The sequence below is a fragment of the Colius striatus genome, chromosome 1 (genome assembly GCF_028858725.1).
Source record: "Colius striatus isolate bColStr4 chromosome 1, bColStr4.1.hap1, whole genome shotgun sequence".
Taxonomy (NCBI): Eukaryota; Metazoa; Chordata; class Aves; order Coliiformes; family Coliidae; genus Colius; species Colius striatus.
Window position 1 is genome coordinate 61,988,202 of NC_084759.1, and position 16,442 is coordinate 62,004,643.

Here is a 16,442-nt window from a genome sequence, read left to right on the forward strand (position 1 = left end):
CCAGATGGTCCCTCTGTGAACAGCAAGCAGTGCTGGAATTGAACACTAAGGGGCTGGGATCTTAGAATCATTGAATCAATTGGAAAAGACCTTTACAACCACTAACCTCACACTGCCAAGCCCATCACTAAACCATGTCCCTTAGCACCTCATCTATGTGTCTTTTAAATATCTCCAGAGATGATGACTCCACCACCTCCCTGGGCAGCCTGTGCCAGGGTTTAAAAATGCTCTCAGTGAAGAAATTCTTCCTAATGTCCAATCTAAACTTTCCCCAAGCCCATTTCCTCTTGTCCTATCATTCATTACCAGAGAGGTGAGTCAGGCCCTCATCTCACTACAACATCCTTTCAGGTAGTTGTAGAGAGTGTTCATCTTCTCTCAGCCCCCTCTTCACCAGGATAAACAGCTCAGCTGCTCCTCATCAGACTTGTTCTCCAGACTCTTCACCAGCTTCATTGTCTATCTCTGGACATGCTCCCGAACCTCAATGCCCTTCTTGGAGTGAAGGGCCCAAAACTGAATACAGTATTTGAGGTGTGGCCTCACCAGTATTGAATACAGGGGGACAATCACTTCCTTGCCCTTGCTAGCCACACTATTGCTGATACAAGCCAGGATGCCATTGACCTTTTTGTTTTCCAGCCACACATCCCTAAGCCTGTAGTGTTACATGGGGTTGTTTGTGGTCCAAGTGCAGGACCTGGTAGAATGTGGCCCAAGTGCATGATGCCACACTGCAGCCAGGAACCAGCAGTGGATGTGATGGCTGCAAGATTGGCATGACATTTGTTAATGCTGTTGTGGGCTGGAAACGGAAGTGTTGGAAAATGGAGGAAATAGTTGATGTACTTAAAAATACGACGAGAAATAAAGCACAGCAAACAGCTGATGATACCTTGATGGGCTTGAGACTCATCTACCACGTGAACTCATGCATGCAGAGGGTGGTCCAACACCAAAACAAAACTGGAGGATGAATATGGGCTCAGTCTAAGCCTGGAGTAGCTACACAAGGAGACAATAATGCAATTACTCCAGAATTGTACTGTTACAGCTGAGAGCAGAGTCCTCTTGCACATGGTTTGTACCAGACAGTGTTCAGCCCAAGGAAGGATGGGTTATTTTCTAAAATAGAGACAGCAGGAGCCCAGGCTCAAACTGGGATATCATAGAAGGAGACATTATGAAGCTGAGTTAAATGAGTATATCCCAAGGGTATGCAATAAGACTTTGTAGACCACATGGTGATTGCAACCAGGCTAGTGAACATCAGGAGTTACAATTCTGAAGCTACTGGAGTTAAACTGATGAAAAAGCTGAATCAAGGCTGGAACTTGTCATTACAGAGAGGAAAATAACTGCTAACCAAATGATTTGGCTGATCACTGCTAAATACTGAGGAAAAAGATGCTAAGTTGCAGACCTGGGGACCTATACCTGTACATAACAGATACTTTGGGAGGAGTTAGAGGTCATAGTACACATGGTGTAAGAGAATGACAAGTTGAAGCTTTGTTGCACTCAAGACACAGGTTTCTCTGTCCCTCTCAGTTTTATACTTAGACATACAAAATTATTATATTTGATTTGTCTTTGGCCATTTATCTAGAGCGTATTGTGTCTACATGACACAATGGATGGAAATGGATAAACAGCAGAAGCCCTCTGCAGCATTGCTCATGAAAATCAGCATAAAGTAGACTTCATTTCCCTGCAATCTACCTCAGGAACAACACCACATTTCGAAAAAAAACCCCAAAAAACACAAAACCCAAAATCCCAGCAAAAGGAAAACTCAAATATCCTTCCTTTGTTTTCTTTTGCTCCACGAGTAGATATTCTGACTGCATTGTAACAAAGGGGATGAGAAAAAAAGCAAAGTCTGTCAGAAGAGTAACAACATATAACGGTACAAAAGATCCTCATGCTTGATTTCTCTTCTTGCGGTTTATTTTCAGAAGTGAGTAATATATATGTAAAAAAACCACATATGTTTATAATTAAAAGCCAATTACAAATGTCTGGTAGTGCTAAATGAGTTGCAGGACACAGATAGGCTATACTATTTTGTGTAAATGGTATGCCAATGCAAACTCTCTACCTGGGGAAAGAATAAATAGCATAAAGAAAATTGACATCGGGGCCAGCGTCTTCAGATGCAAACTGAGACATTCAAATGATGAATATTGCTCCGAGTGACAAATCACATCTACAGCAACGCAGTGCTCATGACTGTGCAGAGGAACAGACTGCATCAGCAGATGATCTAAAATCTGGGCTAAACAGGAACCTTCATCAACACAGGTGACAGCTAAAATTAGCATTGAGAAAACTGATGAAAACATGACGGTAAAATCCTGAGATGAAAAATAGATTACTCACTGTCAGGGAGAACAATAGGCAAGACATAAAAACAGTTACAAGGTGACAGGGTGCGTAGTGGAAGGAACTAAAGAAGAAAATCACAGTAGGAGAGAAACCAATCCCCCCACACCTGGGGAAAACATAGGCATCAGGAATAAAAGGATGCTGGCAGTAACACGAGGGGTGAAAAAAAAAAGATAATTGAGGGATTGAGAGTAGAGTTAGGCAGCAGAAAGAAACGCTCCACGTGAGAATGACATTGGACAGCCAAGAAAATGAGAACTATCAATATATAAAGACAGTTATGGTAAAGGAGGTACACTAATATGTAGCACCAAATATATCAAATACAAAAGTGCTAGGAAAGGACCTGCCCTAACAAAAAAGGCCACGACTGCCTGCTATAGCTATAAGGACTCTTAGATGGAGCAAGCAACGAATATCTTAAGCAGACAAGGAAGATTGCTTCTTAGAGAAGTTACCCTGGTACCTCTGGGCAAGAAGCATGAAAAACAATGTGCCAGCACAGATATATTTACTGTTAGGTTCAAAATGGCAACTTCCAGCTAACTTTCTGTTAATGGCTGGCTGCTGCGTCTCACTAAGCAGCCCACTTTCTCGAAGAGATTCACAGCTCCAGGGAGGCCGGGTAGTCACAGTGTTTGCTATCAAACACTTCCCTTGCAACGGAGCAAAAGTGCTCGCAAATCTTTTGTTAAATAAATATGAGAAAGTATACGTTCTAGGAAATTGCATTCTGCTGAGAAACGTTGCCCAAGTGAAAAAGCTGTTACATTCGGTGAGAAAATTATACGCTGCAAATAATTCATTCAGCTATAATAAGTAGCCTCAAAAGAGGAGGTCAGTAAAATCCCGGTGAAGGATATTTTTATCATCTATTTCATATTCATTTCCAGCATAACTGTTATTGCTTTATGTGATACTATAACAACCACAGACAGCTGAAATGAAACAGAAAACGACAATGAACAGGTTCCTCATGGCTTTCAGTGCCATAAATTAACATTAGGGAATATGCTTTATTTTACTGTGGGTTTCTTGATATCCATGAAGCCCATCTAAGGTCAACACAAATTGCAAGGGAGGGAAGGGATAGACAGAAAGCAGGTGGAGGAGAAAGGGAAAACGTGACATTTTAAATCCAAGGGAAATTACAATATCTCAGTTTGCTCTCATTCCAACTGGAATTTATTAAACATTTTTGTACTTTAAAAAACCCAAAGACTGTTTTTTAAAAGTCTGCTTTTTAATGTCTTTTTGATCTTAAAATAGGAAATACTGAGATATATGATGATAGTGTATTTCAACTGCTAATTGGTATACGGTATGATGCAATTCATATTTTAAAGCTGAACAGCATTTTAAAACACTGGAACATCTGATTCAACAAGGAATGTTAAAAGACCCATTTCCATTCGTTTTTTTTTCTAAAATTGAGTCATTCTCGAAGAACATTTTAATACAGGTGAAATGTATACTTTTCAAGCAGAAGAATGTTCTCAGAGAGCATGTAGCAAGTTCTACTTGTTGAGTTTCACTGGCTTTGTACCAATGTTGCTGCACGTGGCACAAACTGTCTCATTGGCTTCTCCTTTAGACAAAATGTGAGTAATTTCCCAATGATGCCAAGAGAGGGATTGCCCCGAGGGGAGGCTTTACACCCAGTCCTTTCAGCAGGGCTGGAGCACATGACATTGCAGAGCCACAGAGCACGCTTTGCCTCCGCAGGAAGGAGGAGCTGCAAGTTGGGAGAAGTCAATGTCCTCCAGCATGTTACACGAGGGGATGTCCCACTTAATAAAGGAAACTCATGCCCATCAGACTGTCCCCACTAGGCTGCCTGAGGTGGAGGGTTTTAACTTTCTGATACAAAAAAAATCAATTGAAAGAAACAAATGGAGAGAAAGGATCCCTGGGCAGATATCGCACTGGTCCCAGCATCGCTGTGTTTTCAACTCAGCCACTGGCACCCCACACACCCAATCAGTCTCTACAGAAGCAACTCTCTAAACTTGGGTTTTTTTTTTTTTCCAAAAAGACAGATCTATTCCCCTACCTTGGTGAAGGTCAGGCAATCCTTGTCTTGATCTTTATCCTTTATTTCAAAGTCGTAAAGTGCTTTGCCCTGAGGTGGAGCTTGCGGGAGGGGCTTGATACACTGGATGTAGCTGGCAGGGAAGAAGCCGTGGTTCCCGTTGAGCTCCCCGTGGTACCAGTTCTCATCCACCTTCCGCCGCAGTATAATGATGTCCCCCTTGTTAAACTTGAGGTCACCGGGCTCTTTTCCCTCATATGTGTAGAGAGCTTTGCCATAAGGAAGCTGAGAGACACTCTGGGGAAAGAAAATATGGAACATCTTTAAGCAAACACGAGCCAGCACCAATTTCCTTCTGAAAGTCACTTTCAGCTAGAAGCAAACTGATCATCCGTGACCAAATTGCCTCAATGACTGCAGCTGACTGCTACACAATGCTATACTCTGGATCTCACAGGAAAACTGGGATGCACATGATGGTAAGACTGAGAAGGTAAGTGTGCTACATCAGACGAGGCTCTGCAGTTCTCTTGAAGCTTGGATGAAACCCACAGTACCTCTCACACCATCAAACAGCATCTGTTAATTTGCAAAATATCCTGTGTAAGCAGGGCTATGTGTTTAAACAAGGAAAACTTGACATGTCTAAAGGTGAAATATTAGACATTTTTGACCTTCAGGGTTGTTTACATTTTTGAGGCTCAGAAGATAAACAAAAAAAACCAAGCTTGAAGATTCACATGGTTCTAAAAGTTGGCAAGTTGAAAATTTTTCATTGTGTTTGTTTGAGCAACTCCAAACATTTTTGAGTTTGAAGCTTTTAGTTTAGCTTTTGATTCTGTAACCAAATACTCTTCCTTCTTTTAAAACCCTCAAGTCTCACGCTGCTCACTGAGGGCTACTGTAAACAGTTATAATATTCTTTGTGCTTATGAATTAATGTCCCTGTGGAAAAGCAGAATAAGTAGAATGCCTCAAATCTTTCTTCTAGAACTGAAAAGAGCTCTGAGGCTTTCATTCTCATTTAAAGAAAGAAGCTAAAAAAATTCACAGCACAGGAGAAAAAAAAAAAGGCAAAAAAGTTAATAGTTTGGTGTGATAGAAAAGAGAAACCTATTTGATGGAAATTACATGATTGCGAAGAATTCTTCCCAGAGTTCACTTTGGCTTCAGTGCAAGATTATCTCATTCAGGCTGTGACTGCATGAACAGTTTTTTTGGTGGAAGTATCGGTTTATGCAGCTCTTGCCCTGTCTGGATACTTGTTCTCCTTGCTGAATCGCTCAGAGCAGGAGGTAACTGTGCTGGACACAGCTGCCTGCTGCTTTGGTCCCATAGTAGCTCTTTAACCCATACCAAAGGACAAAAGGTGTATGTCTGTAGTACCGTATGCCATTTTAAATTTTATTTAGTTGGAGCCTCAGTACAAATAGGTAGCAGCACATACCACCAGGGATGTTAAAGGAGTCCTGTAAAGTCAACCTTTCATTAAGCCATTTTTTTTTGGAGCCATGTGTATAAAAACGACCTGTTTTTCTGATGCATGTATATGCTTACGAGTAGTCTGTTCCCTGCTCTCTATGCTGGCTGACAACAAGGTGTCCTGTAAGGCCAATGAAAAAGTAAAGGTTTGTTTAATGAAATACCCTGGTGTTCCCCAGAGTGTTGCTTAGGCCTGTACTTCTGGATGACATTCCTGTGCATGAGAATAGCGCTCGGATGCTTTCCACAGGGAGAAGGTGGAGCAGCCTGACAGAAATACTCCATTTCCCCACCCCAGACAGATGCTGGGAGGACTTTTTACAGTATTTGTTAAAGCAACAAACAGAGGCATTTTTCGATCCTGACGGGTGCATTCAGTGGACCTGCTCTGGTAGGGCAGGTTTTACGCTCTCACACCTGCATTTGCTGCATTTTGGGCAGGAGCTCCTCCAGATGCAGCTGGGCACCAGATGGTTGCTGTGGCAGGCAGATACCATGCTGCTCAGAAAGGAACTTTCTTGAGCACACCTTCACATACAGGCACTAATTCACTTGTTTTATTACAAAGGGCTTTAGTAGCTGTACAGGTCTTGGAAAGCATGTGCAACAGATCCTCTTGCCTATACCACAGAGCTGAAGGAGGAAGTCAGACAGGCACAGCTCAACAGAGCACTATCCATGTTGTCTGGATGGGGATTTAATTTCATTCAGATGGGTCCCTAGCTCATTGGTAATGGTTTTCCCATTACTGATTTACAGTTTCTCTTTTTCCCTCTGTACTCTTTTAGATTTTGCTGTATCTGAATGAAGCTATCCAGCTAAAGATGGGTATTTTGGAAGCACCTTCAAATGTGACGAAAAAGAGTGTAAAACCAGAAAAGAAAATCAACAGCCAGCTAACAAAGCATGCATCAAAGTCTCTGCCAAATCAGTGTCAGCATCCTACTAATATTTTTCCCTCTGCCAAGATAGTTATTTCCCTTGACACCAAAGCTTTGCTCCCTTCCCCAGCATTTTAAAGATTAAGCTTACAATACCATCAAACTCCTTAGGTAAGGCATAGATTGCATTACCTATTTGAAATCAGGAAAAAAAAAAAAGAAAGAAGCTGAAAGACTATGGAGCCTTGTAGTAATTTAGAAATAAAAGATTCATTACTTGAAGTCATGCTGGGAGAAGACAATTTATCAAACACAGAGTAAGACTTCTGCCAGGTGCGCACTGAACCACTGCTGATCCGGGCACATGCCTGGCAAGCATGCTCTGTATCACTTACCCTAGAAGGGGCCTTTCTATTCCCAAGATCTTTGTTGCAATTCAAGGTCAGATCACTTTCTTCCCTTTTTAACCACTTTCTTTCTCTTCTCAAACCTCATTTTACTGTGCAAAAAAGTCAACAGTCCCCAGATCTACAGAAAAAGAAGCTGGATTTTATTCAGTCTCACACATCATCAAGGAAATTCTTACGCAACACGTGCTGGGATTTATTGCTAATGAATTGAGCTGGCTAGAAGATGATTCAGGTGCTTGTTTATACCCTCACCTGATGAAAATGCAGACTTCTAAGCAAAACAAACAAACTGCAAGACAAAAATTTTCATTGGAAATCTGGTATTGTTTTATTTGGAGACTGTAACGTGGCACCCCTGACAATTTGCAGTTCAGGTGCTTCTGTTCCTATTCTCTTTCATGGCCATGGTAATGGACCATATCATCTAGGGGCTGTCTGACACAGAGAAGATCTGTGCATAGGTACTTAAACCACAATTGCCAGTGGGAAGGTGCTTCTGAAATGAAATGTTTCAATTATCAACTACAGCTTTTCCAATTCTGGGCCACAGCTTTCCAACTGAAAAAAAAAAAAAAAACCAAACTGTAGAGGCATTTTTTAAAATTAACACGTTGTTTAGTGGAAAAGCATCCTACTAATGAAAAATTGCTGTAGTTGAGACATTTCCCAGCCTTTCCATAAGGCCAGAAGTACACATTTTAATTTAAACATCTCAGATAAAGCTTGCTTGAATTTACTATGAAAGGTAAAGAACTAGCGGGGTCCTCTAATCCTTTTGAAATAAAGCTACTTTTCCTATTCTAAAGCTCTAAGTGTTTGCTCCAATGGATCAAAGACAGAAATTCAATATCACTATTACAAAAAAACCCACTCAAACCAACAAATAAACTCTTGAAGCTTTGTTGCTGACATTTTCTGGCCAAAAGATTCAGCTTTCATTGGACTTTCAGTGGTCTGATTACATTAATGACTATTGGTAAGGGGAAGTTCCCCCTTATTATTCCTGCTTTTGGTTAATCCATCAGTGAGAAGCAAATCAGATTCAGGAAGCTCCTCTTAACTACATGTAAAAGGAAGAAGCATTAAGAATATTTCAGAAATAGAAGAAAACTGATCACTGCTGCTGTTTGCTAGTTGTAATGTCACTTCCCATCAGCAGTTAGGTGTTTCTTGGAAATCTTCCTATGATCCTACGATAATTTCCCTCTTTGCCAAATCTTTGTGCAGCATAATCTTGGCCAATCCATTCCCTTTTCTTCACTTGACTCCTCCAATTCAAAGGGAAAGAGATCAGCCAGGACTGATCTCCAACTCACATGCAAACCCCCCAAGGCCAGGTGGTCTTTCTTACAAAACCTTCTACCTAAAACAGGCTGCAAAGTGTCATCTAAGGGATCAAGCTAAAGAAAAGCAGAGGCAGGCAATGGTTTTGGTAGAGGGCAGTGATAAGCACATAGAGATGTCCCTCCAGCAACTGCAGGAGTGCTTACACCTTCCTCTTGCTCCTTGCTTTGGCAAAGTAAACCCTTCTTACTCCTCTTCTGACGCTTGGACACTTGGGCACCACTGCAGCAACAGCTGGTGGATAGCACTGAGCCACAATGCCACCTTCTCACCATCTACTTCATCCCTTGCTCCTTAGCCAAAGCCCTTTCTCGGTCATGAGGCCTCATCTCAACATCTTCTGCAACACTATGTCCCAGGAGGGAAACTCCCTTTCCCAGCCTTGCCTCAAGAGCACCATGCTGCTCCTCTCCCCACAACAGCCACCCCTGCATTTGGGTACTGGTGCAGAGGCAGCCTTGCTGCCCTGTGGGGAGCTCAGTGGAGACTACCACCCCAATATCTGCCTCCAAGTTTAGTTCTTGAAGTGCACTCCTGCTCTGAGAGAATCTGCCTGCCATCATCCCCCTCCTCAGTTGCCATGAAATCTGCTAGGGCATAATGTAGGAGACTGCAAAGTTAAACAGCCTCTGCATCTGGATGTATCAAGAAATTGATTTGCCCCGTTGATTTATTGTTAGGTTAACTGGAATCCGGCTGCAGTGTGTATTAAATTTCAAAACTCTGTGTGGGTGTGTACAGAAATAAAGAATGTAAGAAAGAAAGGAAGGAAGGAAGGAAAGAAGGGATGAAGTCACTGTGAATGGCAACGGCCAGTTTCTTTTTGCTGCCAGTAAATGCATGCTGGCACGGTGCTGAATACTGTCAAAGATTTCTTTTCTATTTCAGCAATCAATACTGACGTAAAAGCCTGAAGCGTTAATATGCTGACACCCCTCCCCCTCTCCCCCCCCCCCCCCCCCGCCCCCTGCAGAAGGCTCAATGATATGTTGGCAACTCAATCATTCTGCATTTGTGTTTCAGCAATGTCAAATGGCAGCAGTTAAGCAGAAACCTGCTGGCAAATTGACAAACAACAGCCATGAAGCAATTAAGTGGCTACGCTGGAGAATTTTTCTTTGCGTGTTCTGAAGAACAAAAGGAGGGGAAAGAAACCCAAAGGTGCTTGTTTCCAATAGATACCCCTAGTAGAAAGCTTTGTAGAGTGTGAGCTGCACAGGTAGATTAGGTCTGTTTTCAAAAGTTATGGAAAAGAGACATTTTCCCAGCATGTTCAAAAGCAATGCAATCTCCAACACGAGTTGAAGCTTGTCATCTTCTGTGTGCAGTATTTGATGAAGGAGGTCACTACTTAGAAAAAGCTCCGTTGCTTGCCCAAAGTGCAGTGCAGGTGCCTACAAAACATGTTTTTCCTCCTTCGCACTATTTGGGATGGGAAAATACAAATTTCCACATGTAACCAGTCTTTCTTGAGAGAGCAAGTGGTCCCTGGATGTCTATGTTTCTGTGTCTGTGCACAAGTAGGAGGGATGTACACTGAAGACAGCACCAAAGCCTCTCGTGCAAAATCATCAGAGAGGCTGGCCAGATTTGTTGGCTCACAAACACAGGAGCAAAGTCTGTGACCATTCATTGACACCGATGCACCGCATTGTATAAGAAATAAAAAATTAAATGCACAGTAGCCTCCAGCTACTAAACCCAGATAGAAATGACCAAGTCCTTCTCTCAAGGCAAGTTTGTGTTCATATTCCTGAAACCCAGGAAACCTCTTGAGGCTCCAGCTACAACTTCTCTCTCCCTCTGCAACCGCAGGCAGAAGATCGTTTTCTTGCTGTGTGAAAACCACACTAATGCTCCAGGGTAATTTCCTCTTGTCTTGTGCAGCTCAATCTGTGCAAGGAAGGGAAACTTCAGCCTTTTTGCTGCAAGGACTACTCCTGCACATGGGAATCCTTCCTGAGAGGCAGGTGTGATGCTGCCTACCCCATGGGGCAGCACCTTCACCTGACCCATTTCGGGGCATGAAGGGATGAAAGAATTGGGAAAACACAAAAGGTGGAGGAGCGTTTAACTCCTTCATCCTTCCACTTCATGGGTATTGTTCATAGCCAGTGCTAGAGATAAGGCAGGAACGGATGAAGCCAAACAGTCTCAGAACACTCTGCTGGAACAGCCTGATAAGAGTACTACTAGGGACAGTATTTTTTTTCTTTCTTTTAGCCTGTACTTAAGTCATTTTAGCAAACCACACTGTCACATTGCTTTTTGCAGTTCTACAAATTTCTCCATCGTCTCCATATCCCCCATCCTTTAAATACATATCTGAAGAGTCTGTTCCTCTGAATGAATGAATACATGTTTATCTCCTTCATGAAGTGCTATCAAGTGTAAACATCCAAAGCAAATTAAAAGTCGATAAAGAAGAAAAGACCCAGAAAGGGAAAAAGAAATGAAAAGCATGCACATCTCTGCGGTAAACTAAAACTAAACACAAACTGTTACTGTAGAGCATAAATAATAATTAAAGCATATATTGTTAATTTTTTGCTCCATTACTCTGAAGCACCACATATTACTGCAAATCTCCCTGTATATGTAAACATTTGGTTGGCAACGCATGGGACAGCATCTACGTGTTTCAAGTACTAGGAAGCTCCCTCTGAGTGACTCTTCAATATACGATTTCCTGCCACCTGTAGCAGCTTCACAGAACTAGCAGCCACTATGCTGGAGAGGACAGGGGTTATGTGGTGGAGCGTCCATCAGCAGGACTGCTAAGGAGGAGATGGGCTGCTCCCTGTTATTCACACCTGGATCTTGGCATCAAAAGCAGCTGTTCAAGTGAGTTGACAATGACTTAAATCGTGAGTTGCAAAATCCTTGTTGAGATGGAAAAGTGGAAGTTAGTTTGAGTGTCAGAGTCGTCAGTGGTAAGCACAACAAACAACTCAGTCACGGTGGCAATGACTGAGTCCCTTGTCTGCTGGGCTTGGTAAGGGCCATGGCATGAAGGGCAGCAGAAACCATGCACGGGCCACTTACTCCTTGCTACCTGCTACTGTCGTTGTCAGCTTAAGTTCTTTCAAGAACAACACATTTCACTTAAATCAATAGCTATGTTAAAACACATGTCTTCTTAGTCAGCCCTCAGTAGCAAGAGAGAGCACTTGTGCATGCAATGAGCCGAAAAAACGTGAGGCTGGGCCAAACTTTAGCCGGTGCAGTTATGACAAATGTACACCGCCATGTGATCTGTGACCTACAGAGTTTTTTAGCGCCAACTGTCCTCAAGAGGAACTTTCAGGATGACAGATAATAAATCACAATTACATCTCACAGCAAAAACTCTTAAAAAGTGGTTTGTCTTCCATGTGAGCTCTATCATCCCCAGGTCACCTGGCCTGACAGATCACAATGGTGATACTGCAGCATTTGCTTTCACAGAAAGCTAATAACAGGAAAATTAATCAAAGATAATACAATTTTGCACAAAGTAGCAAAGACAAAAAACAGCATCGTGCTATTAGTCAGCTCTGTGTGAACCATCAGTAAAAGCCTGAAAAATCACTGTTTGCAGGTACAACCTTTAAAATCAACTTTGAGAATAAAAGTAGTGAAGCCAACAACAAAAACAGCACCATGAAGAATGAAAACTGAACATAATCCTTTATATGCCCTAGGAAGTTTCATGTCTGTTTATAGTGCCACATAAGTAGTAATTAATCACAATAAAAGTGAAACTTTTTAACTAAAGCTCTACTGTTTTGTTTAACAAAGGACTTGGAATGGTTAGGCCCTGATCCTGGCTGCTGGTACTGTGGAAAGCTGCAATCCTTGTGAGACCTGAGGACATATGCAGACAACACACACTTGAGCTGTATATAGTTCCTCCCTACAGTAGGAGGTGAAATGCCTCTCCAATACTGTTTTGAGGTGTGAGGAGGTCTTGGGAACACCTCTACGCACTCCCAAGAGGTGGTGTTTATACATAGAGAAGAAGTGTCCAAACACTTTAGTAGTCTATCTGCCATTTCCAGAAGTGACTTTTTAAATTAGCATGAAAAGACCATGGGAATCACTCAGAAGAAGGAGACAAAACAAAGGTGAGCAGGTACAGCATCATTCTAGTGTGTCGATGTCTCCCTAAAGAACAGGGAATAATGACATTCATCACTCCAGAACAGCAAAGGATGCTGTTAATCTTCATGGGTGAATGGAACATCAACTGCTCTTTAAAAGGAACAGGGTCTCCCAAAGTTATTTAGTAGTTTATATAGTGAACTTTCATTTTCCCTTACATTTTCCCTTAGAAGGTCCATCTTTGTACACACCAAGACTAAAGAATGTGTCAAACTTTCCCTTGGCAAACACAGTTGATGCCTGCAGTACTGCAGAGAAAGAAACAGCAGGCTTTCTGCTACACAGCTTGCCACATAGGTATGTTTGGGTTTCTTCACTTTACCAAAATAAGACCTCAGTTTTACAGCCCAACACTGTTTCTCTCAGGAGGTTTAAAAACTGGAATGCAAGACCATCCCATGCTGAGCTCATCTGATCTCCTAATCGCAGCTAAAATAGCTTTACACCTTCTGCACATCTCATGCTGCTTCAACCCATCGTTCAGTATCTATCAATATTTACACATTCAAAGATGCCTTTTTCCTAGTAACACATTATTTAAAATGAAGTATTCTCAAACTACATGCCCTACTATTAAACGACACATGATTTGCAGGGTCAGGTTGGATTTCTAGCAGTGAATTCAACAGCTATTGCTGTGAATCAGTGGGTAACAGCAGCCAGCTGTTTAACCATGTCAGCACAAAGTCCCTCACGATCTTCAAAACCCAAAAGCTCCCAAACTATCTGCTTTTTTATAAGGGGTTCTGACAACACACTGCTGGCATTGCAGGTCAAATTCTGGTTTCAGTTAAACTGCTTTAATACAGTTAATCTTGATGAAGCGGTGTGGATGTATAGAAAAATTCTGCACAACATAGAGCTTTATCTTACAAGTAATCTTCTCTGAAACAAAGCTGAATGGCTGGCAGCTTCTACTAAATATTTAGTGGTCTCTCATCTTCTGGCCATGGCCTGAACAATGCCTAGATACACTCTGAGAATCAATATGTCCTTCAGCTTTCAGACAAAAAGCAGTCAACTAGATCCTAAGGGCCAAACTTTACACATAAGGTCCTGTGCAAGGGCACTGGTGAAATGACAGGCTGCCGCATACAGACATTTCAGAGTAGAAGCTGGTCTACAAAAAGTCCCTAACAATAGCTGAGCAGACTTATAGTCCAAGTATGCAATGTGGCATCACAAAAAGCCACCAGACAAAATATGCCTTGACTGCCTTGCAAGTCCACCAAGCACATCTTGAGCAAGGGCTTCAGGAGCTAACATAGAGGAAAACAAAAAGCAGAAAAAAACCCACCTGCTGCTGTAACTTGAAGGAACAATCTCACTGAGATGTGCTACACGAGCAGTTCAAAGAGGAAAGATGGCAAAGTTGGCTACATTTAGCTTGCCAGAGCCACAAATAAAGACAGGTTGTAAAACAAATAGGAGCTCCCTTGAGGCTACAGAGAAACACAAAACCAAAACTTTACATCCGAGGCACTATGGCAATTACGTATTTAAGGTTGCCTTGTGTTCCCCATTCAAAGTGTGTCTTAAATCCTTTAAATAAATGTGAAATCTCTCACTGATTATTCCCCAGATGACAACACTTTGGTCAGGACCAATGACTTGGTTTTCCCAGCTGCCTGCCAGAACCCAGTCCTTGCTCACTTTTTGGTAAAAGAAATGAGTTAAAAGGCAACCCCCTGCGCAGTTTTGAGACTCCTGTTTTTCAGACTCCTATACCTCCACAACGGCAGCATTTACAGCCCTGGAATTTTACACAATTCTTTATGCTATAGGTCATGGCAAAAAAAGAAGAACATTTTAGGGAAAATACTAAAAAGTATTGCATAAAAGTCCAAGCAGTGAGTCTCTGCTCTAATTGCTTTATTTGATCTTTCCTGGTGGAAGCTGACAAAGCACGGGACAGCTTACATTTTCCAGTGGTGCCTCTGTAATTCTGCTACCCAGTCCGATACCTTTGGTTTGCTTTCCAGCCTTTCCACATTTTTCTTCTTGGCTCCTTGCCTTGTGACTCAAGAGTTTCTTTAGCAAAAATTCTCTCCCGACTCTGCCTGAGAAAGGACTTTACAGTCCAGTCCTGCCACAATTCATCAGAGCTGGGTTTCCTCCTGGCAGACACCAGGTAGATCACAGCTCAGAGGTCCCACTCCCAGATCGCATTTTGCTGTAACATTTCCATTGCAAGTTTTGATCTCTCAGGTGGACCACAGCAAAGAGAGAGGGGTAAGGAAGGGCCTGGATATGAAGCTGCCCCAAAAATGGAGCCGGCAGCTGTATTAACCACCTGGCAAAGCTCCCAGAGCTCAACAGAGGGAGCCCCACTCCGGCGAATCTTGCTGGGATTGCTACCGGTGGAGAAGACACTTCAGGTTTGTTTTTTTAAGAAAAAAAACCAACAAACCTATAAATAAATGCATACCAGGAAAATCTTTCTCCTCTCTCCCTTCACACAAACGTTAACTTAATGGTTGAGCAAAAGCTTCTTCTGTCATTTCAATCACCAAGAACTGAGAAAATCAGCGAACGAAACAACACAGTCTCAGCTCACAGGCTCCAGCACCGAAAAAAAACGAGGCAGAAAACTTTGAAAGTGAAGGAATTTTTATCTTTCTGAGGTGACATAAAGTCATTCAAGGACCATGCTGGGATCATTCCTCCATATGGAGATCTGCATTTGCTGAGTGGCTAAGGAGTCTCCGAATTATGAGGTTTGAAGAGTGAAACAGGAATGGTTTTACCAGGGAGTGAGCAAGACCCCTACCAGGGTTTCCCGGGAGTATGAGAGAGACAGAAGGAGACAAATTACCGTGAAGACTTTCTGATATGGGAATAGGATGAAAAAGTGTCCACTCAAAGAGCCTTCCTGTCCTGCCACAGTGACAGTGGCAGCATGGTTTGTAAATTGAGATGGATGTGTGGATGAGGGAGAAGACGGCTGCTTTAATTCTTATTTCTGATGGAGAAGATCTGAAACTCCTATTTAAATGCTAACACTTCTGCAAAAGACAGTGTTTGATTTGCTTATGGTGCATGTACTCTATGCTTTACAATACATAAGCGCAGTGCTTATAAAGCACCTCTTTCTGTTGTATCTTCCTCACTGCATGTGACCACAGAGCAGAGCTCTGCACTATAAAACTGAAAATATGTTCTCTGCTTTCCCGTTCTCCAAAGTTTTCATAAGGCAGCTTTAAAAAGCATACTTTATGAGAACTTTCTGAGGTGGTATTAACAGTTTCATAAATACTATATTACCTGAATTGTGCCTTCCCTGAACTGACAGGGAGTTTGATAAATGCACCGTGGGCTGCATACACAGTGGAGCTAAAGAACATGTTTCCTTGGTAGCTCAGTTGTAAACTTCAATAGGTGGATAAATTCACATGTCACTAGAGAATATTTACAACTGAACCTTATTTATCAGCAGCATGCCCTTACCAACAGCCCACACAAATCCTGTTACACAAAACTAGCTATGCCTCTTTTCCCATAGTCACATGAAAATTGCAGAGGTTTCTTTTGCATTGGGACAGGCTTTACAGCCAGTGAGATGAAACTGCATTAGGAGATGCTAACACTGAAATATTCTTGGCTCAAAATGTCAGCATGAGAGGAGTTAGCTCATCCACATCTGTGCTGTGTGAGCAGTCTCCTCATCCCTTCGCTGCTGGGGACCTTCTCAAGTGAGAGAACACTGGGGATCTCCACGCTCATGTCATCTGAAGAAATGAATGCACTGACCTACTTGCC

General features: G+C 42.2%; 1 protein-coding gene across 1 annotated transcript in view; it reads right to left on the reverse strand.

Moving 5' to 3' along the window:
* The window catches only part of SH3RF3 (SH3 domain containing ring finger 3), a 258,831-nt gene that overhangs the window by 93,520 nt on the left and 148,869 nt on the right, over positions 1-16,442 (reverse strand). Inside the window, exon 2 of the mRNA XM_061997231.1 lies at positions 4,445-4,720. Coding sequence (XP_061853215.1) covers positions 4,445-4,720 — 276 coding nt within the window. The remainder of the gene's footprint in view (positions 1-4,444; positions 4,721-16,442) is intronic.